Source organism: Leucopleurus acutus, assembly GCF_964270905.1.
Source record: "Leucopleurus acutus genome assembly, chromosome: 9".
NCBI lineage: Eukaryota > Metazoa > Chordata > Mammalia > Artiodactyla > Delphinidae > Leucopleurus > Leucopleurus acutus.
The window spans coordinates 108,525,122-108,552,884 of NC_139144.1; the positions used below are offsets into that span (position 1 = coordinate 108,525,122).

The 27,763-nt window shown below is 44.2% G+C and overlaps 1 protein-coding gene across 1 annotated transcript in view; it reads right to left on the bottom strand.

Annotated features, from left to right (window-relative positions):
* The window catches only part of NCAPG2 (non-SMC condensin II complex subunit G2), a 59,472-nt gene extending 38,609 nt beyond the window's left edge, over window positions 1–20,863 (bottom strand). The window contains exons 1-10 of the mRNA XM_082846150.1: window positions 20,780–20,863; window positions 18,918–19,106; window positions 18,562–18,676; window positions 16,535–16,689; window positions 14,988–15,122; window positions 12,184–12,278; window positions 9,761–9,830; window positions 7,333–7,419; window positions 4,538–4,633; window positions 3,770–3,895 (exon numbers count right to left, since the gene is read on the bottom strand). Of these exons, the coding sequence (XP_082702276.1) occupies window positions 3,770–3,895; window positions 4,538–4,633; window positions 7,333–7,419; window positions 9,761–9,830; window positions 12,184–12,278; window positions 14,988–15,122; window positions 16,535–16,689; window positions 18,562–18,676; window positions 18,918–19,106; window positions 20,780–20,857 (1,146 nt within the window). The 5' untranslated portion in view covers window positions 20,858–20,863. The remainder of the gene's footprint in view (window positions 1–3,769; window positions 3,896–4,537; window positions 4,634–7,332; window positions 7,420–9,760; window positions 9,831–12,183; window positions 12,279–14,987; window positions 15,123–16,534; window positions 16,690–18,561; window positions 18,677–18,917; window positions 19,107–20,779) is intronic.
* Between the last annotated feature and the right edge of the window lie 6,900 nt (window positions 20,864–27,763).

Sequence of the window (27,763 nt, forward strand, 5' to 3'; positions counted from 1 at the left end):
GAGGGCTGCAGGCGGACCCTGCTGAGCCCACACAGAGCTCAGACCAGCCCCAGCCCAGGGTCAGGACTCGGCGGACACAGGGCAGCTCGGGCGTAAGCGACCTGCCGGGAAGGCCTCGAAACAGACGCTGGGGGCCAGGTGCACAGGAGAGCCAACAATAACTCCACAACCTCCACGAGAAAGAAGAAAGGAGAGGACGCCACGCAGCAGGAAAGACCCCTCCTTCCCCACCCAGGGACGGTGCACACCAGCTGGCCTGTTCCTCACGCAGAGCCCAAGGGGAACCCCGTCTGCTGACAAGCCCCGTGCATGGATGAAAAACCACGGCCAACTCAGCAGACAAGGAAGAAGCTACTAATACTCAGCTCTGCACAACCAGAGAAAACCCAGGCCAGCTGCCTCTTCAACCCAATCCTTTATTCAAAATAGGGATGGAAAAGTGAAGACGACAGGTCACTTGAGAAAACAGTGAGGAAAAAAGATAAACTAAATACAATAAAAAACAGAAGAGAACATTAGGAATCCACAGGTTTTAAGGCTTTTGTTTTCTATGAATTACTTCCAACATTATTCCTCAAAAATAATTCTGGATAATCACCTTGCAACACACAGTCCCACAGGAGTCAGGGCCCACATCTGTGTCTCCAATCAATCACACTGTCACCAAGACGAGGGCACTTGACTTGTAAAGCGGTTTCTATGAGGAGAACCACTGCACCTCCCAAACCACAGGCATGCATGGAGGCCTCGATCTGCCACCTCCAACAAGGCCTCCCTCCACTCCAGCTGGAGAAACAGCAGAGCAGAAAGCGTGCAGGACACAGGGTCAACGCTGCCCTCACTTCCTGGACTCCCGCCACCCCGTCCACCCCACAAGACTTGCTGCCACCTACTCAGGCCCTGATCCAGCAGCGTCATGAACTCACCGCCAACCCACAGGCCAGACTGGCCCATGCCTATCCCTGTGTGGTCCACAGGGCGTGAGAATGGTTTTTCACTTCTGAATGGTTGGTAAAAGGAATAATATTCTGTGACACGAGACTATTACATGGAATTCACACTTTGGTGTCTGTGGATCGGTTTCATTGGAACAAGCCACCCCTGCTCCTCCCTGTACACGTGTGGCCGCCTTTGTGCCACAGCGGCAGATGGGACAGCTATGACCACGTGGCCCACAGACCTAAAATCACTTCTGTCTGGTCCTCTACAGAAACAACTCCTGCTCTTAACTACTACTGTTATTAACTTAACTACTACATTGCCCTGCTTCATAAAAGAAGTTAGAAACAAACAGACACTGGAAAGTAGAAAAGAAAAAGATTAAGAAGGTTCCCTTTGTCTAAGATTCAAACCAATGGACTGAATTCCATGCTACAGCAGCAGAAAAAAATCAAAAGATAAAGGAAAACATCCTTAAAGTTTCAGATACCCTCGACACTAGAAAACAATACAAAATATTTTGGCAGTCCTGGAATAAAATGATTTTGAATACAAAATTCTCGACCTGGACAAACTGTAAACTGTCACAGAAAAATAAAGAACATTTTAGGGCTCAAACAGTTAGAGGCACCTGCCTCCCCAAGGACGCCCTGCGGCAAGGTAGGACCCACCGAGACTCTCTCGGCTCTCACACTCGCTGGCTACCATCACCCCCTCAGCACGTTCACTGCACTTCCGAAGGTGATTCCAGGCTTCCAGAGGGCCTGCTGCTTACACATGAGCCTTTCCCTATCAGTTTTCATCCCAAACAAGACTTAGAGTGGAAAATCTGTTATTGCTGTTTTAAATCTGTTTTGACAGTGACATCTCATTTTTCTTAGATTGTTGACTAAGTTTTGCTACCTGAAAAACATAACCCTATCTCCACTAAGACATATGCAACTTTAAAAACTAACTATAACATGTACATGTATAATATGTACATGTTATATTATACATGTACATGTATAACATGTTTTCTACAACCTACCATTTTTTTAATTTAAAGGAATTATTTAGAATTTAATATTTCTTGTTCTGAAAAAAAAACACTTAAGTGACTTTGACAATCTTTTAGTGCTTTTCTTTCCTTAAATTCGAACAAAATAGCATGCAATAATTTTTATTTTTTAAATAGTTAATAAAACAAATACAAAACTCACCGTGATTAATCCGAATATAGACTGCTCTGAGTTATATAGAGGACTGTGTGTGACAGTTACAACCCTTTACATATTTTAATGTCCTTTTGTACAGCTATAACCACTGTCATCTTAGGGCTAGGGATTGAGCTAAATGCTTTATACACAAATTTTCACTGAAACCTCATCACAATCCTATAAAATATTATTCCCAGATTTAAAGAAGAACCAGGACTAGAGAGAGATGAAGTAATTTGAAAGAGATCAGACTTCTTAGGTGGGAACTGGCATTCGGAACAAAACGCCTGACCCCACGCTAATCACTGTGCAAACTGCCATCTGCGGGCTGACAGGTGGCCCCAGTCCTGCAACGTCGTCCTCGTACACAGTCAGGTCAGCGGCTGGGGCCAAGCAATCACTGTAGGCAAGTAACACAACGGGTCCAATGTAGGAGGGGTGGGAGCTGGGCCACCGCCACACACTCCATCTTTGCATTCAAATGCAGAGACTTAAACACTCAGGCAAAAACAGAGGTGGTTCATAGATTGGACACCTGCATTAAAAAGAGCAAAAGTTTTTTCATAGTTTTATGGCTAAAAGCTACTAAAATCTAGTTTTGGTTTGCCCAACAACATCTTTCCACAAAATTAACCATGATCCTCAAAGGGACTTGTAAATAAACATACATGTAGATGAGGCACACATGGCAAAATACTAATGACTGTTCATTTTAGGGGTGTGTGTGTCTGTGTGTGTGGCTGGGTGTTTATGCATGTATATGTGAATGCACATATGTGAATGCATGTGGAGAGGTAAGTAGACACATACTCATTATACTATTATTTCAACTTTCTGCATGTCTGAGATTTTTCATAGGAGATCAGAAAACAAACAAACCAGAGGAAGTTTTTAGGGCTGCTACGGGTAACCATCATCATGGCATTTTTGCTATCACTTCCTAAAATGTTATTCTACTAACTAGGACAATAATATTTCTTAGCTTGTGTCAGGAGACCCTGCAAATGTAAAGGGCTGTAGAGAAAGAAGCAGAGGCTCACACTCTCCCACCAGGTGAAAAGATTCGAGATACCCCTTGGAAATAAATGTCGCATCCTGATGTCCTAACGTCTCATTCGAAAAGTCAGTCATCTGAAAAACATCCATTGCAACAGGCGTTACTTGCCTTAAAACATAACCAGTGTGTGTTTGTTGACAATGCTGCCACACAACTTTACAGCAGGCACTATCACCGTGCCCGCTTCACAGATGAAGACAGAAAAGTCAGTGCCCAAACTTGCCCCAAGCTTCACAGCTATCAAACGAGGGATGGAATCAAACACAGCATCTGTCCTAACCACTGTTACAATGTCTCTCTGCTAGGGCGACAGGGACAAACGTAAGACGCTTAAAACTACACACAATAAACGACTAGATGTCCTAAAGGAGACTGAGAGGAAGAGGAAACAGATTACGAGTCCACACTGTCACAGAGGTACCAGGGAGAGAATGGATTTCCTTGAAGAATGTCAAGATCTGGAAAGTCTGCCATGTGGGGTCAGCACAGGGCAGTTACGGGGGGATGGCCAGGACCCACACGAGGCCCAGATAGAGCTGAAGGCTTAAAGAGCTCGACCACATGAAATACATACATAGAGTTCTTCAAATTGTTTCTGAATTTCGCTATCCATCTCAATGGCATTAAAGTTTGGATCCCTAATAGGAAATGCTTCAACAAACAGCAGTGCAGCATTGGACCGGACTTCCGAGTTTCTGGCCTGGAATAGTTGAAAGAAGAGTTTCAGAATCCAAAGAGCGAGCTGACATTCAAAGGCTTCAGTGTAGAATTCCTAAAGTAATGCTTCTAGTGTCTCAATATAGACTTATCTACAAATTAAAGACAACTGTAACATTTAAACTAACCAAACTTGTGAGACCTTCCTTAAGTGAAGCTGAACTCCCAGCTCCATGTCGACAGATATTAAAAGATGTTTCCTTGCTTCAAAGCCCATCTTGTGTCATTAAGAAACAGTGACCATCATGTCCCGCTCCCAACACCAGAGTCACCTGTGTTGAAAATTACCCATGTGCTCGTCTGACCACTCCTCAGAGTGCTGTCATCTTGTCCCCCAGTCACCAGCAGGAGGTCCTGAGGACCAGGACGGTACAGCCCAGCTCTGCCGGATTACTTGTTAGCATGTCTACCCTCCTTCCAGCTGTGCAGTCTGCACTAAACCAATTCAGATTCCCAGTTTAAGAAATGCTTTTAATAAAAGAATAAAATATTCACCCGAAATCTCACAGCATTCCCAGCCTCGAGTCTTACTTTTAGTGCCTTACTGCAATTCTGAATTAGAGTACGTGAAACTCAAAAGCATAATTAGCATTCTAAACAGAGAGAGACTATTTAAGAGGTGTACCTTTAATCCTCTCCAAAGGATGGGCTTATATAATCTGTAAAGCATCTCTTCCACTCCCTGCCGAACTTCCTTTTGACGATGAAGATAACTCAGCACCTAAGAGCCAAGAACAGAAGAACAGAAGGGTAACATTGGTGTTTTCAAAAAAGCATCTAAGATCCTACTTTGAGGGAACAACAGGGAGCATAGGCTGCACCTTATTCATAAGTCTTGACAAATCTTTCTAACAGGAACCACAGTGGAAAGACATGCTGACAGCACGGAACATGGAAATCATGCAAAAGGCATCTATGGTGGAGAGAAAGACCCACGGCCTTGGGCTGTGCAAAGGTTTGGGTTCCAGCTTCTACTCTTCTACCAGTAGCCACAAAACCTCATAAAAAGTCACTTACACCTCTGACCTTCAGGGTCAAATGAAAAAGGAGTCAGCCTAAGTGCTTTCTACAACCCATTCTGATTCTACAATGCACTGGCTACAACCGTCTTTTGTTTTAAGAACCTATATTGGGCATTCAAAAACAGGATATACAGTCAGCCCTTCATATCCACAGATTCTGCATCTGTGGATTCAACCAAGCCTGGATAGAAAATATTTGGAAAAAAAAAAAATTCCAGAAAGTTTCAAAGCAAAACTTGAATTTGCTGCTTACTAGCAACTATTTACATAATAGTTACATAGTATTTACAACTATTTACACTGTATTAGTTACTGTAAGTAATCTAGAGATGATGTAAAGTGTACGAGGATGTATAAGGCACTGGAGCATCCGTGCATTTGGTACTCAATCCCCGGCAGATCCCGAGGGGTGACTTTATCTCAAACAGGTGTCACTGCCTAGTGATCCTTTCCAGGAGAAACTTAACTTAGATGTCAAGTTCATCCCCAAACTCATGGATAATCAGAAAACACACTGCTCTTTTAGCTCCATCCCTTTGTTCTCTTCTACTCCCTTTTTAACCAGCCAGAATCTTCCAGCAACTCTTCACAGACTCCTGCCCCCAACAACAATCAATGTTGCCTTTTTCCTTAATTCACAACTCTTGGAGCTAAAATTATATTAATGAAAAATGGAAAAAAATTTTAAATTAGGCTATAAAACTACAGACTATACTTTAAGCAAACTTGAATCAATTTTGCCCTAAAAACTACAATCTGGGGATTATTTTTTTCTAATTGTTAATTTTTCATTTAGGAGATTTTAGTCTATCATTTGTTTTTCTGTGTACAATATTAATTTGTCATCAATGGTATACTCACTTCATAGAAAGCTTTTAAACAGCTGTACTGAGATACAATTCACATACCATAAAAGTCACTCTTTTAAAGTGTATATAGTTCAGTGGGTTTTAGTATATTCAGAGTTGTGCAACCATTACTACTACCTAATTTTAGAAGATTTTCATCAACGATATGACGATTTCTTACTTTCAAATGACTCCTAAGGTATTTCCTGAAGCTTCTTTCAATATAGCAATAAAATGACTTATCAGGTAAATTTGATATTTATCAAAAAAAGGATTTGAGAAAGAAGCTATAATGTGCTATAAGCAGTAGGAACAATTACTTGGAGTCCAGGAATACATTTCATTTGAAAAGTGAAATCTAATATTCTGCCTTTCAATTCCTTCTGTGCATTTTTCCATAAATTTAACAAATGATGATACCTATACTTATAATACCTTAATCACTCACACTATCACAGCAGAAAATCAGGTATGAAAAAGTCTTTAGTTATTTGGTCCAAGAGTGAAGCAACTACATCACACATCTGTACAGTTTAACATGACGTTATTCTTTATGATTAAATAGAATCTGAAACGCCAAATCATACACATGAAGTAAATGACCCCAACTGTCCTACAGCTTATGAAGCACCTGGGACTGTGTGTGTGCTGGGGGCTTGGAAGGGGCACGTGGATATATTTATCCCTGGTTCTTTATCTTTGGATAATGCAAAGTAAATCATCAAAAACATAAAAGAAATGTTTTTTGTCCATTCAAACTTAATATAATTAGTAAATTTACGTCCTACAAATAATAGTTTCACTATACAAAAAAATAAAGAGGTAGCCTTTCTTCCCTTAGCTTGACACACAGTTGCCAAGACTAACAGAAAGCAAAGAAGGCGTCGCCCCTGGATTAGGGCACTGACCAGCACCACAGACCAGACCTTCCAATTCCTTCCCCAGGGTCACTGTGATCAGCCAACTCCTGTCAGTGTAAAAACCACACTGACAGCAGAGCCCTGTTTAGTCAGTCCAGGGTCACTGTGATTAGCCAACTCCTATCAGTGTAATAACCACACTGACAGCAGAGCCTTGTTTAGTCAGATCATGCACAACATGAGGATAAAATCCATATCCAAATTCTGAGACTACCTTTCAAAAATAAAATTGTATCAAGAGAAACTATCAAAGCATTTACTCAATTTGGTTTGCAGAATACAAAGTGGAAATGTAATGTATGAGAGTAAATAACAAAAAATAATCTTGAATAGCCTTTTTTTGAAAACAGTGGTAGTGGCAGTAAGGAAGTGACGATTCTATGCATTTTTATGTCGAATAATTCAATTAAAGTTGTTTGAATAAAGTTCTGATGTCTTAACAGTAGACCTTTGTTTTCCTAATCAAAACTTTGGTGGCAGGGTAAAAGTCCCAGGTTCCAAGTATCAAGATTCTGAGAAATCCTTTTAACGGATGCCTGTGAAAGCTTAACAAAATTTCACAAAAACAATTATCTGAAAACAAAAAAGATGAGACATGATTTTCAAAAGTGCTGTGAGAGTGTGGCTCACCTCGCGCACTCTGGTGTGCACTGGAGACTTCCGAGGAAGGTGGACCCCATGGTACAAGAAGTCCTGGATGCAGCCATTTTCGATGGCCTGCAACGACACCGAACGCGAGAACTTGGGTGAGTGCATTCCCACAGACGGCAGGACAGGCATTACAGTGGTTAGAGCACAAAAGGACCGTCTGATCTGTTCATCTTCTATTTCATGAGGGAAAAAGCCTGGATCCTTTCATCAGAGCTTTTCGACTTTAAGTCTACACCTCTTAGAATTCCTTTCATCTTCATATACCAAAGAGAACTTTTAGTTTCCTTTGTCTTATTTGATGAAATATCACATTTGTGCTAAATAGCAGGGCACTGGAGCCTGGTTCAAGCCAGACAGGGCTCAGAGACTGAGGGGGGCCGGGAAGCACCCTCTCCTGAGTCATCCTGATAATCTCAGAAGACTGGATATGTTCCAAGAGCCCCCCCAAAACAGACAATGAACTACCTCTAAGGTGGGGGCCATGATTCCAAACTGACCAAAACACCACCTTTCAGGGCTGCCACAGAGAGGGGCGGGGCAGGGGCGGGGATGTGGCAGCTCCTCGTTCAAGCCAGGACTGTGAAGGCCTGGTGTGTTAGCCTGCATTCTGCCTCCATACCCAGGATTCCATGGTTTTAGGGAAGGAGATAAGGAAAATTTGCTACTAACATTTTTACCTCTTCTCCATTAACTTTGAACTGTCTGACTTGAGATGACATAGGAGACACACGGCACTGCCAGTCAAGTGTCTGGGCCACAGAAGTTGACCCCTGAGAGCTAACTACCAGAACATGGACATCCTGCAACTGACCCAGGCTTTTCAACATTATCAATGGCAGACATTTTTTTTTAAAGAGAAGAGTGAGGAATGCTCTAAGAGGTTTAAATGCTGTAACAAGCAAATGCAATTGGGAGACTTGCTGGATCCTGATTCCAAAAAAAACTATAAAAAGACATTTTTTAAACAAAGCAGAGAAATTTAAATATGACCCAATTAATTTTTTAAATCCGCAGGAATTATTGTTAATTTTGTGAAGTATGATAATGGCACTGTATAACCATACTTTTTAGAGATGCATACTGAAGTACACATAAATAAGGTGTCACATCTGGAATTTGCTTTAAAAACTTGAAGGGACAGAGGGAAGAGAGGGAAGGGAGTGAAGCTGAGAAGTACAAATTGCTAGTACTAATTTGGTACAGATCTAGTCAAAATTAAATTTTAAATTACAAACTCCTATTTTTTAAACCACTATTGGAGAAAAGGGGAACAAATACTCCTTCCTGTGAACAAGTTTCATGCAGTAATAAAGCAATGCAAAAAAATGCATAACAATTGTCCCAGTTCTGCCATTTCTCCAAAAAATTATACACTGTAAAACTATTCTACAAGTTGTCAGCAGGGGAACAGAAGTGGTAAGTTTTAGTTTTCTAGAAGTAGATGTCAGTGATAGACCCCAGTATAGTTAACCAAAGCTTAAGCTGGGCAGGAGAGCAGAGTGGGCAGAAATCAACTCCAAACATCCGGTGGTTAACCTCCCCTCTCCCCACCTCCACCAGTCCAGGACCTGCTCCCCCAGGAGGAAAGACCCCTTTATGACTTAAGAGTAAAAATTTTACTCTCAGAAGGAAAAAAACACAACTAAGAACCTAGTATGAGAAAAACATAAGGGATATCAGACAAAGACACTTTCTTTTGATTTTTTTCCAAAAAAGCCTGTGAATGTTTAATTGTGACTGTGAATTACACAGCCAGAATGTAGGTGTTATAGTCATTAAAGGTTAGCTGTATTCAAACACAGTCCTTAAATTCTCAGATGATGTGAAAGAGGTGGCCAGAGGGTACCGAGGAGCACTGGCCAGAAGAAACAGGACCCAAGCCACAAACACAATTCTAAACTTTCTAGATGCCACATAAAAATCAGAAAAAGGAAAAGGTAAACTTGTTTTAATAATATATTTTGTTTAGCCCAATATATCCAACACACTATCATTTCAACATGCAATCAATATTCTTTTTTAAATAACCACGAGATATTTTACATTCTTCTTTTCCCACACTGTCTTCCAAGTTTGGTGAGTTTACAGCCCATCTCAGTTTGGACTGGCCACGTTTCAGAGGCCCGGCAGCCACATGTGGCTGGGCACTACAGGTCTAGAGCTGCCAAAATGCCTGGGGCAAAAGTCTTGATTCCACTCAAACTACACAGCACGGTGAGTCACGGGTATCTTGAGGCTGTGCTCAGGCACGGACGTGACCTTGAATGCACGTGGAGGACACTCACCATGGGCTTTAGTGTGACAGACAAGCATCAGCACAGGTTTCAAATGGCCCTACTGTAGCTACTTATTTAGTAACCAGAACACAATAAAAACGTTAACATTTCATAAAACGAAAAGGAAATACCTCTAATATTTTCCCTGAAGCCTTTTTCCAAGCTCTGAAATAAACTTCTGCAATGTGTACCATCAAAGATCTAGAAGAAAAAATCAAAAAATTTTAATGCAAGTCAGAAGAATTATATTTTTAATGTGTATCATTTCAGGAACTCTCCTCTCCTAGGGAAGAAGAAACTGTTTTGGACTAGTGCTTTGCAAAACAGAGATATGTTATCCACCTGCAGCAGAAAGTAGAAAACAAAAGTCCAGAGAAGGAGGACTGAAATATCAAACCATTTCTTCCTTCTCAGTCCGGCTTCCCCAGAACTTTATTATTTCCTATAAAACTATGACACATAGCCCAGAACCAAATCCTTAAGTAAAAAACCTTTAAATATAAGTACACTTTTTGACTTGAAGTCATTTTGGACTTTCCGGACTAGTTCGCTCAGGTACAGGGAGCCCTAAAATACCAGAGTTGACTTAGATCCATAATTAGGAAAATCTGCTGGTTCAACCTAAACATTCTGCAAATGAGGGAACAGGAGAAAGCATTCTAGTAAACAATCAGAGATCCAGAATCGCATCCCGGCTCAATACTTACACAGCTGCCTGATGTAACCAGGCCCACCTCAAGAGTTTGAGGATTCAGTGTTATTTTTTTTTTTTTTTTTTTTTAGATTCCATATATATATGTGCTAGCATACGGTATTTGTTTTCCTCTTTCTGACTTACTTCACTCTGTATGACAGTCTCTAGGTCCATCCACCTCACTACAAATAACTCAGTTTCGTTTCTTTTTATGGCTAATATTCCATTGTATATATGTGCCACATCTTCTTTATCCATTCATCTGCTGATGGACACTTAGGCTGCTTCCATGTCCTGGCTATTGTAAATAGTGCTGCAATGAACATTGTGATACATGACTCTTTTTGAATTATGGTTTTCTCAGGATATATGCCCAGTAGTGGGATTGCTGGGTCGTATGGTAGTTCTATTTTTAGTTTTTTAAGGAACCTCCATACTATTCTCCATAGTGGCTGTATCAATTTACATTCCCACCGACAGTGCAAGAGGGTTCCCTTTTCTCCACACCCTCTCCAGCATTTATCGTTTGTAGATTTTTTGATGATGGCCATTCTGACTGGTGTGAGGTGATAACCTCATTGTAGTTTTGATTTGCATTTCTCTAATGATTAGTGATGTTGAGCATCCTTTCATGTGTTTGTAGGCAATCTGTAAAAAATATGGAACACTTCACGAATTTGGGTGTCATCCTTGCACAGGAGCCATGCTAATCTACTCTGTATCATTCCAATTTTATTATATGCGCTGCCAAAGCAAACACAAGGATTTGGTTTTAAAATGCAGCCTCGGGCTTCCCTGGTGGTACAGTGGTTAAGAATCTGCCTGCCAGTGCAGAGGACACGGGTTTGAGCCCTGGTCCGGGAAGATCTCACATGCCGTGGAGCAAATAAGCTCGTGCACCACAACTACTGAGCCTGCGCTCTAGAGCCTGAGAGCCACAACTACTGAGACTGTGTGCCGCAACTACTGAAGCCCACATGCCTAGAGCCCGTACTGCGCAACAAGAGAAGCCACCACAATAAGAAGCCCGTGCACCACAACGAGGAGTAGCCCCCGCTCGCCGCAACTAGAGAAAGCCCGTGCGCAGCAATGAAGACCCAACGCAGCCAATAATAAATAAATAAGTAAGTAAATAAATAAATAAAAAATGCAGCCTCCTTCAGCCCCGGAGCAGATTAAGTACTTGGCCGTGAATCCAGCAGATAGCTCCAAATGCTCTCAGGGCCCAGAGGCTGGGAGCTCGCACAAGGGCATGCTTCCAAGCCCCTTCCCCAAGGGCTCTTCCCACCAACCACATAGCTCAGTCCACGGGAAATTGCACAGTGCACATTACGTCCAAAGGTATCAGAAGTGCTAGTGACATGGGCTTTACTACGATTGAAGCTGAAATTTAACTGGTAAATAATTTGACTATTTAAAGAACTACCACAAAGTAAAATCTTAATTTCAGTGTCACTACGGAAAAAAAATGGTTTCCTATAGCAAGGAAAAAAAATATCCAGTGATACAACAGTACATAATAAATAATAGTTTAAGAGATAATTTTTAAAGCTTCTAATGCATTAATATAATTTAAAAGTCAGGTCACTCGGGCTTCCCTGGTGGCACAGTGGTTGAGAGTCCACCTGCTGATGCAGCGGACACGGGTTCGTGCCCCGGTCCGGGAAGATCCCACATGCCGCGGAGCGGCTGGGCCCACAAGCCATGGCCTCTGAGCCTGCGCGTCCGGAGCCTGTGCTCCGCAACGGGAGAGGCCACAACAGTGAGAGGCCCACGTACCGAAAAAAAACAAAAGTCAGGTCACATAGAAACTTTCAAAACCACACTAAGCACAAAATATTAATTACCCTTAATACTTACTTTTGTAATCCTTGTAACTGGTTTTTAATGGTCCCATGGATCATTTTAATGAAATTTATATTCCAGTTGAAGAGAGAACTAAGAAATCTTCTTCCCTATAAATTAAAAAAATAGAATATAATGTTAAAATTGCAACCAAATAAAAAGTTCCCAGGAACCAAAAAACAAACATTCTTTGAAAGTGTAGTAACACTGAAGTTTGCTACACCCAACAAGGAAGCATCCATACTTCTAAGTTAGAATCTACACACTGAAGCTGCACTCGAGCACAGTGCTTCCGGTGGCAGCCCTGTGTGGGGATGGCGGCGGGAGCCTCGGAGGGACCGAGCTGGGCAGCAGCAGAAGGTGGGAGGCTCCCCGTGGAGGGCGGAGCAGCAGGCACCTCTGGGCTACTCCTATCGGACCACAGGGTGACCCAGATAGCTACCCCACAGCCCAGTAGTCAAGTTAAATGATGCATCAGCACTTCACTCTGGCTCTGTCCTGATGTCTCCACAACCTAAAATCAAAGAATGCTTGAAATCTAGCATCTTGGGGTGGGAATGGAACTGAACATCACTTCATTTCATCTTTTATAAACGACAAAACCGAGGGCTTATGAAGTTAAGAGGCTGAGTATTTGCCAAGGTAGAATCTTCAAATACATATAGTCCCCATATATTATATGTAGTTATAAATGTCATACATATATCATGTAATATTAATTTTTATGCATACTACTAGATTACACATGTGAACCTAAAAAGGAAGATTATATTTACTCTCTACAGGGGGAATAAAATACATCTGCCCAGAGTTTGCCTGTGAAGGACACCATCACCTTCTCACTGCTACCAGCACACCAGTGTCTGGAGTCCTACAGACACACAACACACTTTGATACAAAAGGCAGGGTAACCATATGCTTGCAACAGGTAAGTTTTTTAAAAAGTATTTACTGGGACTTCCCTGGCAGTCCAGTGGTTAGGACTCTGTGCTCCCAATGCAGGGGGCCCAGGTTCAATACCTGGTCGGGGAACTAGATCCCACATGCATGCCGCAATTAAAGGTCCCACATGTGGCAATGAAGATCCCACCTGTGGCAACTAAGACCCAGTGCAGCCAAATAAACTTTAAAAAAAAGTATTTACTGGAAGTAACTTGCCAGTAGAGTAGAGAAGAGATTCATTGTTTACCAAGAATGACTGGAAACTGACATGACCAAATTAATGACTGATAAGGAAACTAAGTTTAGATATCTTAAATTCAAAAGAGCACATCAATTTAAAAAAAGAGAGAGCTTTAAGACACACACGTACATATTTATGTCTACACCTGCACATATGTATGTGTGAGACAAGCACACTTCATCCACTGCTATGTATAAGTCAACATAAATAAAGTTTATTTATCTGAATCCACTCGTAACTTCTTTACTCTCCCAAACTTCACAACAACCCTGGGATACTCAGGGCAGAGGCCGTGCATCCAGCGTCTTCCCAACAATGGCGATGGGAGAGTAGCAAGAGCACAGTCAAGGCACTTCCTGTCCTGCAGGCACTGAAAGCTCTATGAATGGCCTCGCGTGCCGCTCAGGGGGCTCCTGGGAGAGGGCACCTGCTGCTCCTATTTTACAGAAGGAAATACTTAGATTGAAAGGAGCGTGATCAAGGTCACCACCTACTCAGTGGACAAACAGGGGTCTGAACACAGCCTTTCTGACCCTGAGAGCTGAAGGTCTTGGCCAGTGTGGCCCGTCATCTGGTACAGCCCTTTAACCTCGCCAGCAGAGACTGTGCGTGGGGAGTGGGCAAACTGGGGTCAAATCCTTCGCTCCCCTGGCCAGCTGTGAGGGTGAAACCTTGAGCAAACTCTTCATTTAGGGCCCCCCCCTCCTCTGGGAGGTCCTTCCCCACACATCCTTCGGGGGGGGTGACAACTGCCTCCTTTTGCCTCCAATCAGATCTGTCAGGCCACAAGTAATCAGAAGAAGGCTACATTCTATAATAAAAAAATGGGCTTTGCATCCCCGGCATGGAGATACAGTCGATCTACAACAACTACAGAAAACTCCTAAGACAACGGACCAACGTGTCCAAGAGAACCAGACAAGCCACTCTGCAATTTTTAATCCTCTGGTAGCCACATTAATAAAAGTAAAAAAGATTAAATTAACTTTAATAATATATTTATATAGTCCAATATATCCAAAGTATCATTTAAATATGTAATAAATATATAAAAATTATTACTGAGATATTTAACATTCTTTTCCCGTATTAAGTTTCAAATCCGTGTGTAGTTCTCACTCAAGGCCACAACTGGACTGGCCACATTTCATGAGCCTGCTCAATAGCCACATGGGGGAGTCACCACCTGTGGACAATGTAGCACTGGGCCAGAAGTCTCTCTTTGGATTTACTGGATGGGTAGGAAAAAGAAACCAAGAATACTGTGTGATGATGGGTTTGAGTTATATGCCAATTAACCTGGAATTAGGGCAGAGGGTCAGATCCATGGGGAAGTGCTTGCTCAACCTTATTTTTATTCATTTTTAATTTAAAATGCAATCGTGGTTCCCCCAGGATTCCCACAGCCACCTGTTACCTTCTGATTTAATGATGAAATACGCAAGGACTTGGAAAACGTTTGCTTAACACTGCCATGCAGTAAAAATGAATTGCAAAAAATACAATAGCTCTTGATAGTTAAGCTGACTCTTTTATTAATACACTGAGCATGATGCAAACAGCAAACACATGAACTTAAGAAAAACTTCCATTAAAAAGCAGTTCACAAACACACCAAAAAAAAAAACCATTTACCTCTTCTTTTCTGATATAATGAACATTTATGAAGCACTCGAGCAGCATGTCTTTAATTTCTCTACTTTCCTCCAAATCATAATCAAAGCAATATAAAGCTTGATGGATACGCCATAGCCGACAGATGTCTGCACCCTGGGAATGACATGAAAAGAAAAACGCCTGAGTTTTTCTTTTATAAAGGGTAAGGTCACATTTCAAAATAACTATGAGACTATTTTGTATCATCAAAAAAGAAATAATGACAAGAGAAAACATCTTAAAATTTGCACATGGAGCTCTAGAGAACATTTTCTTAAAACCTAGGCAAAAGCAGAGACGTTGACAGACAGTGCTGCTCGCCAGTTTTGTGCGACGAGGATGAGTCTATGCTGGCCAGTGTGGAGCATCAGCCACGGCCGGCTATGGAGCAACTGACATGGGACTGGTGCCACCGAGGAAACAAAGCTTTAACTTTCTTAACTTGAAATGTAAATGGCCCTGTGTGGCTAGCGGCTACTGTGGTAAAGGCACAGGTGTAGAACATAAGGAAGACGTTAAATAGAGTCTTGATTTAAAAGCTGAACAAAAAGGGCAGTGAAAATGGATTTTAAAAAGGCAAACCAGTGATGGCTTAAGGCTAAGTTCTGACACAAACCAGGATTTTTCAAATCACTCCTATGGCCAGCAGAGAAAGTCAGAGCACTAGCTGAGGACATAGCCAAAAATGTTCTTTTCTGCCATATAACTGACTGCTCCTGGGAGACCACAGTGAGACGGACTCTCCCACAGGTGGTAAGAACGGGACCAGCTGCGAGCTTTACAGAAAGCTGTTGGCAATGTGTACCAAGAGCTCCAAGTTCAAAGCCACTGACCTACAAATTTCACTTTGTAGGTACCTTTGTAGGAACCTGTGACAAGTAAGTAAAGATGTGAGGGGGGCGGTCAAAGAGAAATCCCCAAAGATCCCTAGAATCACAAGGGTCACCTTGGCTGTGGGATTATGGACGATTTTTCTCTTCCTCATTTTCCCTCTTCTTCATTTGCCCAATTTTCTAAGATGAACATAAGTATCTGCCGTTGTTTGATCAGGGAAAAATACTGCTCTTTTTCTGGATTTCTGAATTGTATACCAAAGACTGAAGGATGAGAAACAGCCCAAGTTACACTCGACCCTCACCATGCCCTCTGTTGGCCCCACCGAAGCTTCCTCAGGCCTGGGCTGCAGTCCACAGCCCCACCCTGGCTGCCCTCCTGCCCAGCGCCCCCTCGGGTCTGCAGGCCCTACCTGACCACCCCACCCCCTTCTGTCCTTCCCTGAGCAATTCCCACCATGGGGACAGCCTCACAAAGGCCACATACCGAGGAAGACGGGGAGAAAGCCTGCGTACGACCACACGTGGAGCCTCTGCCCACCCTCGACTGCCCACCTCTGAATATCCTCCAGTGCAAAACCCTAACTGAAAGCCACTGGGCCAGGCCTCTCGCAAGCAAACACAATTACTAACTGGTATAAACACCTGCACTTTCAAGTAACACGCAGCATGTACTTTAGAAAGCGAACACACTGTTTTCGTCTTGAGACTTCTCCTCAGCAGCATGACGAAAGCAGTCTTCCCCATGTCCTCCTTGGCAGGAAGGCCTCTCTCCCACCACATCACACACAGATCCTGGATGGAGCCCTGTAGCTCTCGTTCAGACTCAGGTAGCGCATACAAAATACCTACAATGGAGCAGTCATTGCGCGATGAGTAAAGTGAACCAGTGTTAGGCCATATTCAGCTGTGTAAAGCACTATGACTTAAAAGGTTTGCCAAGCAAATATTAGCTTATGTTTAACTTGCCAAAGATTTGTACACATTAGTTATGAGAAACAAATGGTGTTAATTACAAAACTGTTTTTCACTGTTATAAAAGCAGACCCAGGGCTTCCCTGGTGGTGCAGTGGTTGGGGGTCGGCCTGCCGATGCAGGGGACACGGGTTCGTGCTCCAGTCCGGGAAGATCCCATATGCCGCGGAGCGGCTGGGCCTGTGAGCCATGGCTGCTGAGCCTGTGCATCCGGAGCCTGTGCTCCACCACGGGAGAGGCCACAGCAGTGAGAGGCCCACGTACCACAAAAAAAAAAAAAAAAAAGCAGACCCAGTAGAACCGAGAATTTTAGAACTGGAAGACCCAGAGAGGGCCTATTGTCCAAACTCCTAATCTACAAGAGGCAGACGCTGGGCTCCAAATCTGAGTGTAGAGACGCCCAGGGCAACGCTCAGCAGTAGTAACCAGCAACACACTACAACCATCCCTCAGTCTGTTGGCCTCAAGTTCTGGCTCACTGGTGAAAAACAGTAAAAGCAACTATTATAACGAATACAAAAGCTATAGTACTGTTATTAACAGAAGAGCTCAAGAACTAATTTAAAATACTGATAATGTGCTCATAACTGTAATCCACAGACATCCGAATGCCATTACTCTGATGTAAAATTCCTGAATTAATGGGGATTTTTTTTTTTTTTTGCGGTACACGGGCCTCTCACTGCTACGGCCTCTCCCCCTGTGGAGCACAGGTTCTGGATGCGCAGGCCCAGTGGCCACGGCCCACGGGCCCAGCCGCTCCACAGCACGCGGGATCCTCCCGGACCGGGGCACAAACCCACGTCCCCTGCATCAGCAGGCGGACTCCCAACCACTGCGCCACCAGGGAAGCCCAAGGGATTGATGCACAATATTAGCATTCATCATTTTATAAAGCATGTAGGGAGACTGAAGATAAGCTGGTGGTAACACCCACAAGCATTTGGGAGCTACTTTCATACTGGTTAGGGTAACTTCTTAATAAGACACATTATTTCAACACAAGAATTCTTAATAAAACAGCATACTAAACAGATATATAAACCAAGTGGTGCTGAGAATCTGTCACATGGAACTAATCAGATTCACACAGTGGAGGTGAGAGTACTTGGGATATTTTTATTAAAGAACGTTACTAAAACTTACTTTTGCATCTTTTATGTCTATAATTTTACACATATAATATTACAAAATCAGATCTTCTCATTAATTCAGACTAGTGTTCCCACTAAACTAATAACTACAGTTTTACACTTTAGTTAAAATTTGAAAAGTACCATGATATAAATATTAGTATAGTAAAACTCCCCTAAGAGTCAATAATTATTCCTCAGGTCATGTTCATAACATACTTAAAGAAACAAATGCAATGTCACAAATGCTGGGCTAACTTGAAATGTCTGGCAGTAATCACTAGCTGAGAAATTTATAATCAGACTGCTTCCCCTTTATCAGCTCTTATCCTTGGTCCTGAAGGTCAAATAAGACATCTCTAAAAGCCCCTAAACAGCAGTCAGTTGCTCAGTAACACACATTTTCACCATGTGAAACATTTATATGTGGCTTACACTAAATAATTACTCAGGATAGCGCCTAAAAGAATGCTCTTTTGCTCATTTTCTTTTAGCTGAAGTACAAGAGCTTGACTGCAAAGTTCTGCTTCTCCGCTGCTGAGGGGTCCCTTGTACCAAGTGTCACTCAGACACCACTCATACACACGCCACATTGTAGCTGAGTCAACTTACCATTTAATATAACAGCACACTCCAGTAAGGCTTCATAATTCTCACTTTCATTTATAACAGACACAGAAGCAAGAATCACAGATGTAATTGCGTGAATTATTTCTATGTTTTTTTTCTATAAATACAAAAAATCAGAGTACAAGTAAATTAAAATCAACTTAAAATTTAATTTTTAAATGTAAAAGAAAATCAAGCCACATTTGACACTTATTCTAAAAAGTGAATTAAAGCTGAACTTCTGATATTCTTGACTTCTACCTTTAAATTTTTCCTTAACTTAAAATTCAATTATACACAGAAAACAATTATTTTTTAACAAAGAAAAAGGAAATTGATTTTTGAAAGACCAGTGCTACCATTTTTGACCCCTGCTCTGTTTCCATACTGCCTTCACCAGGGGCTTCCACTGGCTGCCACCCGTCCACCGGGCTCTCCACCAACACATCTGTTAATAAATTCTTGAGTCTTTGCCACAGCTCTTCTTTCTGTTTCCTTGACAATTCATCTAGCAATTCACTTAAGTTGAAAGGGTCAGAAGCATCTTTCTGCAAAATAAACAGCAACTGTTACATTCCAAATACAAAAAATTAGTTCTAGCCTTGGCGAAAAGTTTATGCACTAACTTAGTTACAAGTTCAAGAGTTTGGCTGTAGTTTTCACGAAAAGTTTATGCACTAACTTAGTTACAAGTTCAAGAGTTTGGCTGTAGTTTTCACAAAGTCCATTCTTAAAAGGGAAAAGCAAAGGGGTTATCAGGCAGAAAGTAGCAGATTCCTCCTCCCCCCAGTCAGTCCTGCTAAAGTAATCTTCACCCACTTAGCAAAAACCCTCCCTGAAATCAATCCATCCAGATGTCCACCATCTCCAGGTCTATAATTAGGTTACAAAAGTATGCTAGCGCTAAAGTAAGAACAAAAGCAACACCGATAATAATGCATCCACACCAAGGACTGCATGCTGAGTTTCTGGTCTCCAACCTAACCTGGGCCATGACTTCGTCCCTGAATCCAATCTGGTACAATCTGAGCACCGAAATGGCGACAGTAAGGGATAGTAACCCTTTGAATAAGATAAGAATCAACGAGGCCATACTGATAATAGCAATGAATAAATACAGAAGCAATATGAGATTGGGAAATCACAATTTTGTAGCTATCATAGTAATAATCGATTCAGGCAAGAATCGTCAACTACTTCTACCCAGTGAGGAGGTCTTAACACCACTTATGTACGAAGTTCCTCCAAAACGCATAAACAAACTTAACCCCATCAGCAAACAAGGGTAAAGGAAGGACAGACCACAGAACTGCTGCCTGCACTTCTCAAGACTGTCAGTCATGAAAAGGGATGCTGTGAAACTCTCTGGATTAAAGAGACCAGCAAGTCAGACAGTGGAGCACAGAGTGTGATACGGGACTGGGCAAAAAGACCCGCAAACACCCTGCAGGTGACCGTCCAGCTCCCTCTTTGAAGGTTTTACTGTGACTCTATGGGAGAGTGTCTATGTTCTAGGGAAACCCAGGGAAATACTGAGGGATAATGAGACATGGCCTGCAACTGACTCTCCAATGATGCAAAAAGAATACGGGAAGACTAAGAACGCTGGAGAGGAGGGGCAGGTGGAACTGGCAGGGCTCCTCACTAGGCAAGGGGCGGGGCAGCCCCCCAGGGCCCTCCAAGGCCACTTCTCCATCCTAATCCTACCAGCCTCCTCTGCTCACCCGAGCTGCTCAAGGGTCTCTGTCTTTCCCTTTTGTCCAGAATTCTCTCCCCAAGTCTCCACGCAGCCCATTCAGATCCCTGATAAAACTACCCTGACCCTCCCCATCCTTGTCCCAGCTTAGCCCTTACCCTGCTCTAGTTTCACGCCTGAATCCACCACAACCCGGGAGATAACCGAGGACAAAAAGGATGTCTTCCTCACTGTGCCACGCACGTAGCAAGAGGTCAGTAAAGACTTAAGTAATTAGAAGCACACTGCACTACACCACTTAGCATCCTTACAGCAACCCTCTTAAAAGAAAGGAGGGAATACCACTTGGGAGTAGTTGCCCATCAGCAGGTCTATTTGAGTATAGTTTTGTGTTACTTTTTTAAATAAACCTTAGACCCTACGGATTCACTGAGATGACTATATTTCATTTATGGATATAATGATTTTAGGAAAATGTCTTACATTAACAGTCACAAACACAATAAAGCTAAACATAAAACTTACATCAAGTTGAATGAATTGCAAAAATTCTCCAATCAGCTCCTTAGACACTGCTTGTACAAATGTCTCACGTTTTTCCATGGCAGATCAAACTGTTTTTCATGTGGCATTTATTCTGTAACCCTAGTAAAAACCACAATCATACTGAAACTTGCATTTGCAAATATACCTTTTCCTACAAGATGTAATTCAGTACATTAGTTAGTATCCAAAACTGCAAGAAAATCCCCGTACCACCGATGATAGACAGCTTCTAACAATATTCTGACATAAACAAGTTATAATATCTAAAAAATAACTTCCCTACCAAGGGAGAAAGGGGAGGGAGGGATAAACTGGGAGACTGGGATTGATATATACACACTACTATGTATAAAACAGATAACTAATAAGGACCTACTATATAGCACAAGGAACTCTACTCAGTACTCTGTAATGACCTATATGGGAAAAGAATCTAAAAAAGAGTGGACATATGTATATGTATAATTGATTCACTTTGCTGTACAGCAGAAACTAACACAACATTGTAAATCAACTATACTCCAATAAAAATTAATTTAAAATAAAAATAACTTCCATGTTTTCTTTACTGAGAATAGTAACAACATAACATCATGTTTCCTTCGAATGTTAACGAAGTTCTCAACCAAGGAAAGAGAAACCCGACAGCTCTAGGAGGCTCACCTCCTCCCCCTTTACAGCACCTTCGCAACATGCTCCTTCAGGTCTGAGTCAGCTCAGAACAGACCAAGGCCAGCTGCTAAATCCTGAAGACTCTCCTTCCTAAAGCACCATTCCTCCATCAAGAAAATCCCTGTCACAGTCACACTGTTACGCAGAGTGTGGCCCTGGGCTCACCTGGGAGCTTGTTAGGGTGTGCACCAGGTGCTCCCAACGACAGCACCCTCCTCCCCACCCCTGCGGGACGAGAGCTCAGGGACTGTGTGCAACCTCCCTCCCTGCCCGTGTTTCCCCTAACAAATCGTATTTTCCATTTACACCACCTAGTGCTAGCAGCACCCGGTTTGAAAGACATCAGTCCAATGACGTAATAGCAAAATGATGGACCATACATGTAACAGGACGCTCACTTTAAAAATAAGTGAAAACCTCCTGCCGTCATAAGGAGAGCAATATGGAAAATTACTGGTACCAACGGCAATAATTATGGGGATAGAGTCATCTTAAATACAGAACTCCAAGATCTTAGCATTTAAATTAAACCAACAAGGATAGAAAATAACTTCTCCACATAAGTACCACTGAAGTGTGGCAACCTCACCCCTCAACTCAGATGCCTGAGCTATGAGCATAACTTGTGACTGGCTAAGTGGGCAGGAGGGCCACCAGCAAGAAGCCTGATGAGTGATAATGGCCAGTGCCATTTCAAGAGTTTAAATAAACAATATTCCAAAAAGGTGCGATCAACTGCATGGAATCATATACCTTAAACTGGGGCCCCTCCTTGATTTTTTGTGATTCTGCTAACTTTTCTGGTTTGCTCTATTTCCAAATGTAATTCTTCGCATGTTGGTCTTAACCACAGTAATCCACTGCCACTAGACTACCAGACTTATTGTCACACTCCCCACTGTCTCTCTGACTGTAGTTCTTCAAGGGTTACTAATTTCTTAACTTACGCGCAATCTCTCTCTCTCAAAGTGCACACTACTATGTGCACAAGACCTCACCCTTCCAGCCAGAGCTACCTTCTAGGTGAGACACCATCCCACCATGCAGCTACCGTCCCCATGGCACTGTGCTCTTCACACAGGAGGTCTGGCACTGAATTAAGATGAGCATTAAAAAGAGATCCCTGTCACACTGTCACCATGGAAAACCCTCGTCACCTGGATCAAACCATTCATCTCAGACGTAGGAGAGATACTTGAGGACGGGTTTCCCAGAGCACGGAGGCTCAGGGAACTGAGGTCAGTCCCAGGTCCAGGCTGGGGGTCCTGTCTGGGGTCAGTCGCGGGTCCAGGACTGGGGGTCCGGTCCGGTGTCAGCCCTCGGTCCAGGGCTCGGGGGGGTCCCGTCTCGGGTCAGTCCCAGGTCCAGGGCTCAGGGGGTCCCATACGGGGTCAGTTCCCAGCCCAGGCTGGGGGTCCTGTCCAGTGTCAGTCCCGGGTCCAGGCTGGATATCCTCTAAATTCAGTCCTGGAGGGAAGGCGCGGAGTGTGGCGCGCTCCCGGTCCCGGTGCCCACCTCCTCGGCCACCTCAGAGCTGCCAGCCGGGACGCGGGCTCAGATCACGGCCCATGCGGAGGCTGTGGTGCTAGGGGCCCGACCTGCCCGACCCCGCTGTTTCCCGGGCCCCTGCCCCCAGCCCTTCGCAAGCCGGCACCGCGGCACTCACCTCGTCCCCGGGACCCGCAGTTTCCCGCGCTCGGACCAGATTCAAACCCGCGCGCCGGCGCCCTCAACGCGCTCCGCGAGCCCCCGCGTCATCACGCGCCGCTCTCGCGAGAACTGGAAGCGTCTGGGCGGGGCCTCCGGAGGGCGTGCGCCTCCGCCTCCCAGTGCGCGCCCGAGCCCCACCCCGCCCGTAGCCCCTCCCCCAAGGCCCGCCACTCCCGGGCCCGTGCCCGGGCCCCGCCTGTTCCACGCGAGCTCGGATCCTGACATTTTTTAGCCTGATATCAAAATCTGTCTTGCCTTAAATGACTGAAATGGATGCAATCTCTGACATAAAGATTGACTCAAAATAAAACTGTGACATCATCCTTTATATATATCAAGTGATGTCTGAATTCTCTAGCAACTGGACAACGAGTGTTCGTGAACGCATATGTCAATTCCACGTTTCCCACATAATTCTGTCCTAACGTAGCATCTACTTTTGCTACGCAGCTTCTATGGACCATGTCTCCAGCAAATATATATATATATATATATATATATATATAAAAATACATATACGTATATACAGATACATATTTAATATCTCGTGACCAAAATGCTCTAGATTCACACTTTTATTAATTAGGGATACAAATAGATCAAAGCCATATAAACTGATTATAAATTTGATATGTACTTATCAAATATAAAACTAAAATTTTGTTGAAACACACCTCTTAATGCTGTGGTTAAGACTATTTTTTCAATCAATTTATGTTTCTAAGAATAAATATTCTATTCTTATTTTTTAATAGATATAAATACTGAGAAACCTTGTTCACACCAAAAAAAGCAGACAGAAATGAAAAAAAATTAATAGCAATGTACCTTATTCCTTGAATGTATTTTAATAAAATGCCAAAAATCACATACTGATCTATCATCAATTTCTTTGAATTTAACTTGTATCAGCTAATAACTTGACTGGGCTTTCCTTCAATTTTTGTTCAAAAACTTGGAAACCACCTGAATTTCAAAAAGAATTTTTATCCAGTCACTTAAAATCATTTCTCGGTTTCCAAAAACCCTTTAGCCAGATACACTGAATTACTATTAATTATATCAGTTACTCTTTGATTTCAAGGCACTTTTGCCAATACAACTTCTTTGAAATAAAATCTTCTATTGCTTGCTTTATGTTTCTCTCACACCTTGAAGAGCTGCAGATGGCACTCACTCAGTTTATGGAAACAATGTGATCCATAAATCCAGACCTCACCGTTAAGCCAATCGGCCAAATCAGAATGAACTGTGTTGGAAAAGCCTCGGGAACTGTTTATAAACAACTGAGGAATACAGAATGCATCTCTAAGATGGGGGCCATGGGCCCACTCGGACACCAGGGTCAAGCAGCAAAGGCCCCAGGCTCACCCCAGGCCTGTCCTCCACCTGGAGTCAGGGCCTGGAGGAAGACTGTCCCCAGGGGTCCAGCGTGAGCCCATCACCCCGCGTCCTGAGGCTTTGGGCTTTGCTGTGAGGGCCTGGCTGTGATGCAGGTGCCCTGGGCCCCTGCCCTGTTCAAGCCGGCCGCCACGCAAAGCTGCAGCCCACCTCCCAGCCCCGGTCCCCATGAGACCCCGTGCTAGCCCTTCCCCACCCACCCCAACGTCAGAAATCCTTCCGCTGTGCCCTGGAACCCCCAGGCCCTCGCCAGCAAAACCCTGTCCCCTCCTGCCCAGCCGCTCTCTGTGAGGATGCAGCCCTGCAGCTGCCTTCCCTCAGGCTGGAACCTTCCGGAGGGGATTCTGGACTAACTGGCGGTCTGGGGAGGGGGAGGGTGGTCACCGCCGGCCCGGTACAGTGCTGTCCAATGGCAAAATGACGGGAGCCACAGCTGCAGCTGTGACCCCAGGGACCTCACTAGCAAAAATGAAAACAAACAGGTGAAATGAACTTGACCACGTGCCTCATTAAACCCATGAGATCAAAAATACTGTCGTTACAACAACATGAAAGCAGAGCCTTTGGGGGTGGTCCTGGTCTGTCAGGAAGCTTGCGGCAGTGAGGCAGGAGGGCCCCACCGGGCGCGTGGAGAGGCCGGCCGTGTCCCCGGACGGTTAGCGCGCCCCTCCGCCTCCCCCCACCCCGTCGCCTTTCCTCGCAGCCCCGGCTCCCCGAATGCCACGCCCCAGCTCAGGCCCCCCTCTTCACTCTGGAGCCAGTCACCCCGTCCTAGGCGTCCACTCCCGCCTCGGAACCCACAGCTGCCTGCACGCGCGACGGGCTGCAGGCGCTCACGCCCTCCCGGGCGCCGAACCTGCTCCCTTTCCTCCCTTTTTCCATCCCCGTGTCCACTCTTCCGTGGTCCTGTCTCCTGGGTAGAAAGGCATAAAACAAGGAGGTTCTGAAGCCACAGCCCAAAGGGGGCGGGCTCAGGGCTAAAGAGGAGTCACGTGCAGGAATACGTCCTTCTTTCTGTGATTTTATACTGTACTGTCTCTGTCACTAAAAGTTTGAGGTTGGGAAACGTGGATGTATTTGAACAACAGTGAAAGAAAAAGCAGAAGCAACTGGAAGCCGGATGCCCACCCTTGCCCTACCCTAGGGACTGGGCCCCAGCCTGAGAGACCCGAGTGAAACACCGGGGAGGGGGGGAAGGGTGAAGACGGCGCCCCTCTGTAGGCGCCATTTGCACGCCCCCTGCCGTGATGACCTTGGGAAGATGAGGGGAAAGGGGAGCTGTCCGCCTTCATCTTCCTCCCGGCTCTGGGCACGGGGCAGCTCTTCCCGGGGAGGCCACCGCAGAGCTGGGTGGGGTCTCCTGCATGGGTCACTCAGAGGACAGCGAGATAGATGGCCCAAGCAAAGAATGCTCCGCCAAGCTGCCGTTTGGAATTTAGTGAGCTGCTTATGAGACCACGAACCTATACCTGTGCAGACCAATTAAGTCAGACGACTGGGGGACACAGCGAGCATTAGTGTTTTTAACGAGTATTAGGATCCCCAGGTGATCCTAATGTGCAGGTTAGAAGTCGATAGCAGAAAAGATGGAGAGAGAGAAAACCTGAGTGGCACGAGCATAGAACCGATAGTGCTGAGCACACAGTGAGCGAGCATGGCCTGGGTGGGGGAAGGCACCCTGCCAGCACCCTTCCCAGCCAGATGTCCAACACAGGACGTGATCACTGTGCCCTCAAAGTGCACCAGCACCGCCGAAACTGGACACAACCCAACGTCCACCAACAGACAAATGGGCAAACAAGACGGGTCCATCCAGACAGCAGAATATTCGTCAGCCTTAGAGGGAACGAAGTTCTGACACAGGCTACAACGTGGATGAGCTTGAAGACACGATGCCCAGTGAGAGAAGCAGACACAGAAGGCTATACAGAGTGATTGCATTCGTACAAAATGTCCGGAACAGGCAGAACCACAGACAGAAGGTAGGTTAGGGGTTGCCGGGGCTGACAGATACGGGGGTGACTGCTAGTGGGTGCAGGGTTCCTTCTGGGTGATGAAAATGAACTGAGATCAGACAGTGGTAATGGTTGCACACAACCTCATGAACATACTAAAAACCAGTGAACTGTACACTTTAAAAGGGTAAATTTTATAGCATACGAATTGTATCTCAATAAAGCTGTTATAAACAAATTTCACCAGCATGAGTACCAACACAAATATGCCAAGCTGGGGATTTGAATCCGAGTTAACTGGGGTGGGAAAGCAGGGCTGGTGTGGGAATATCTGCACAGCCCACACCCCTGGGCAGTGCTCACGGGCAGCAGGACGTTGAGGAAGCCTCCGGAAGGGAGCCGCACCCGGCAACAGTAGTTCTCACCCCTGAGTCACACCACAATCACCCTGGAGTCCTTGACACCCAGCCTGGGCCTCCCCAGACCAGCCCGCTCAGGCTCTCTGGAGGTGGGGACGGGTCCCGCGTGCACCCAGGGGACCAGGGGAGAGTGTTGAGAAGGCAGGAATACGAGCTGGCCCCAAGGCCACCGTGGATCTGCCTGTTCTGGACATTTCCTAGGAATCACATGCTGTGTGGCATTTTGTGTCTGCTTCTCTCACTGCACAGCAGATGCACGGGGTGGCCAGTTCCCGGGAGGTGGGAAAGGGGCCCCTGAGCACTGCTGTTCCTGCGGGGGCTCCTCCATGTGTCACTCACACTCAGCTAAATCTGCCAGCAATTTCTATGAAATACTCTACCCGGACCCCTTAGTCAGGAGCAGAGCCCTCTGCATAGCGTTTTGTCTGAATGAAAGTGAAGATTGCCTTTCACAGCCTTTTCCAGGAATACACATGTTAAGAGCACCTATAGTAAACGGCTCAGAGGTTAGTCTTGTCTTATCCAAATTAACATTATCTATCTTGTTAAATCACTTTATACCATATACTCTGTTTATCTTATTTCTATTGGATATTTTCCTACAAGTCCATTTGTGAAAGAGTAAAGAAACTGTAATTATTGGCTGCTACTGAAAAATTAAATTCAAGGGATGGTCTAAATATTTTTGTGATATTGAGATAGTTTAGTAAAATAATAACTGAAGTAATGGACCATCAACCCATTTAATCTTGTGAGAATAATTCTACTGCAAGTATTTTGTTGTGTTTTGATTTGGCTATACCTCT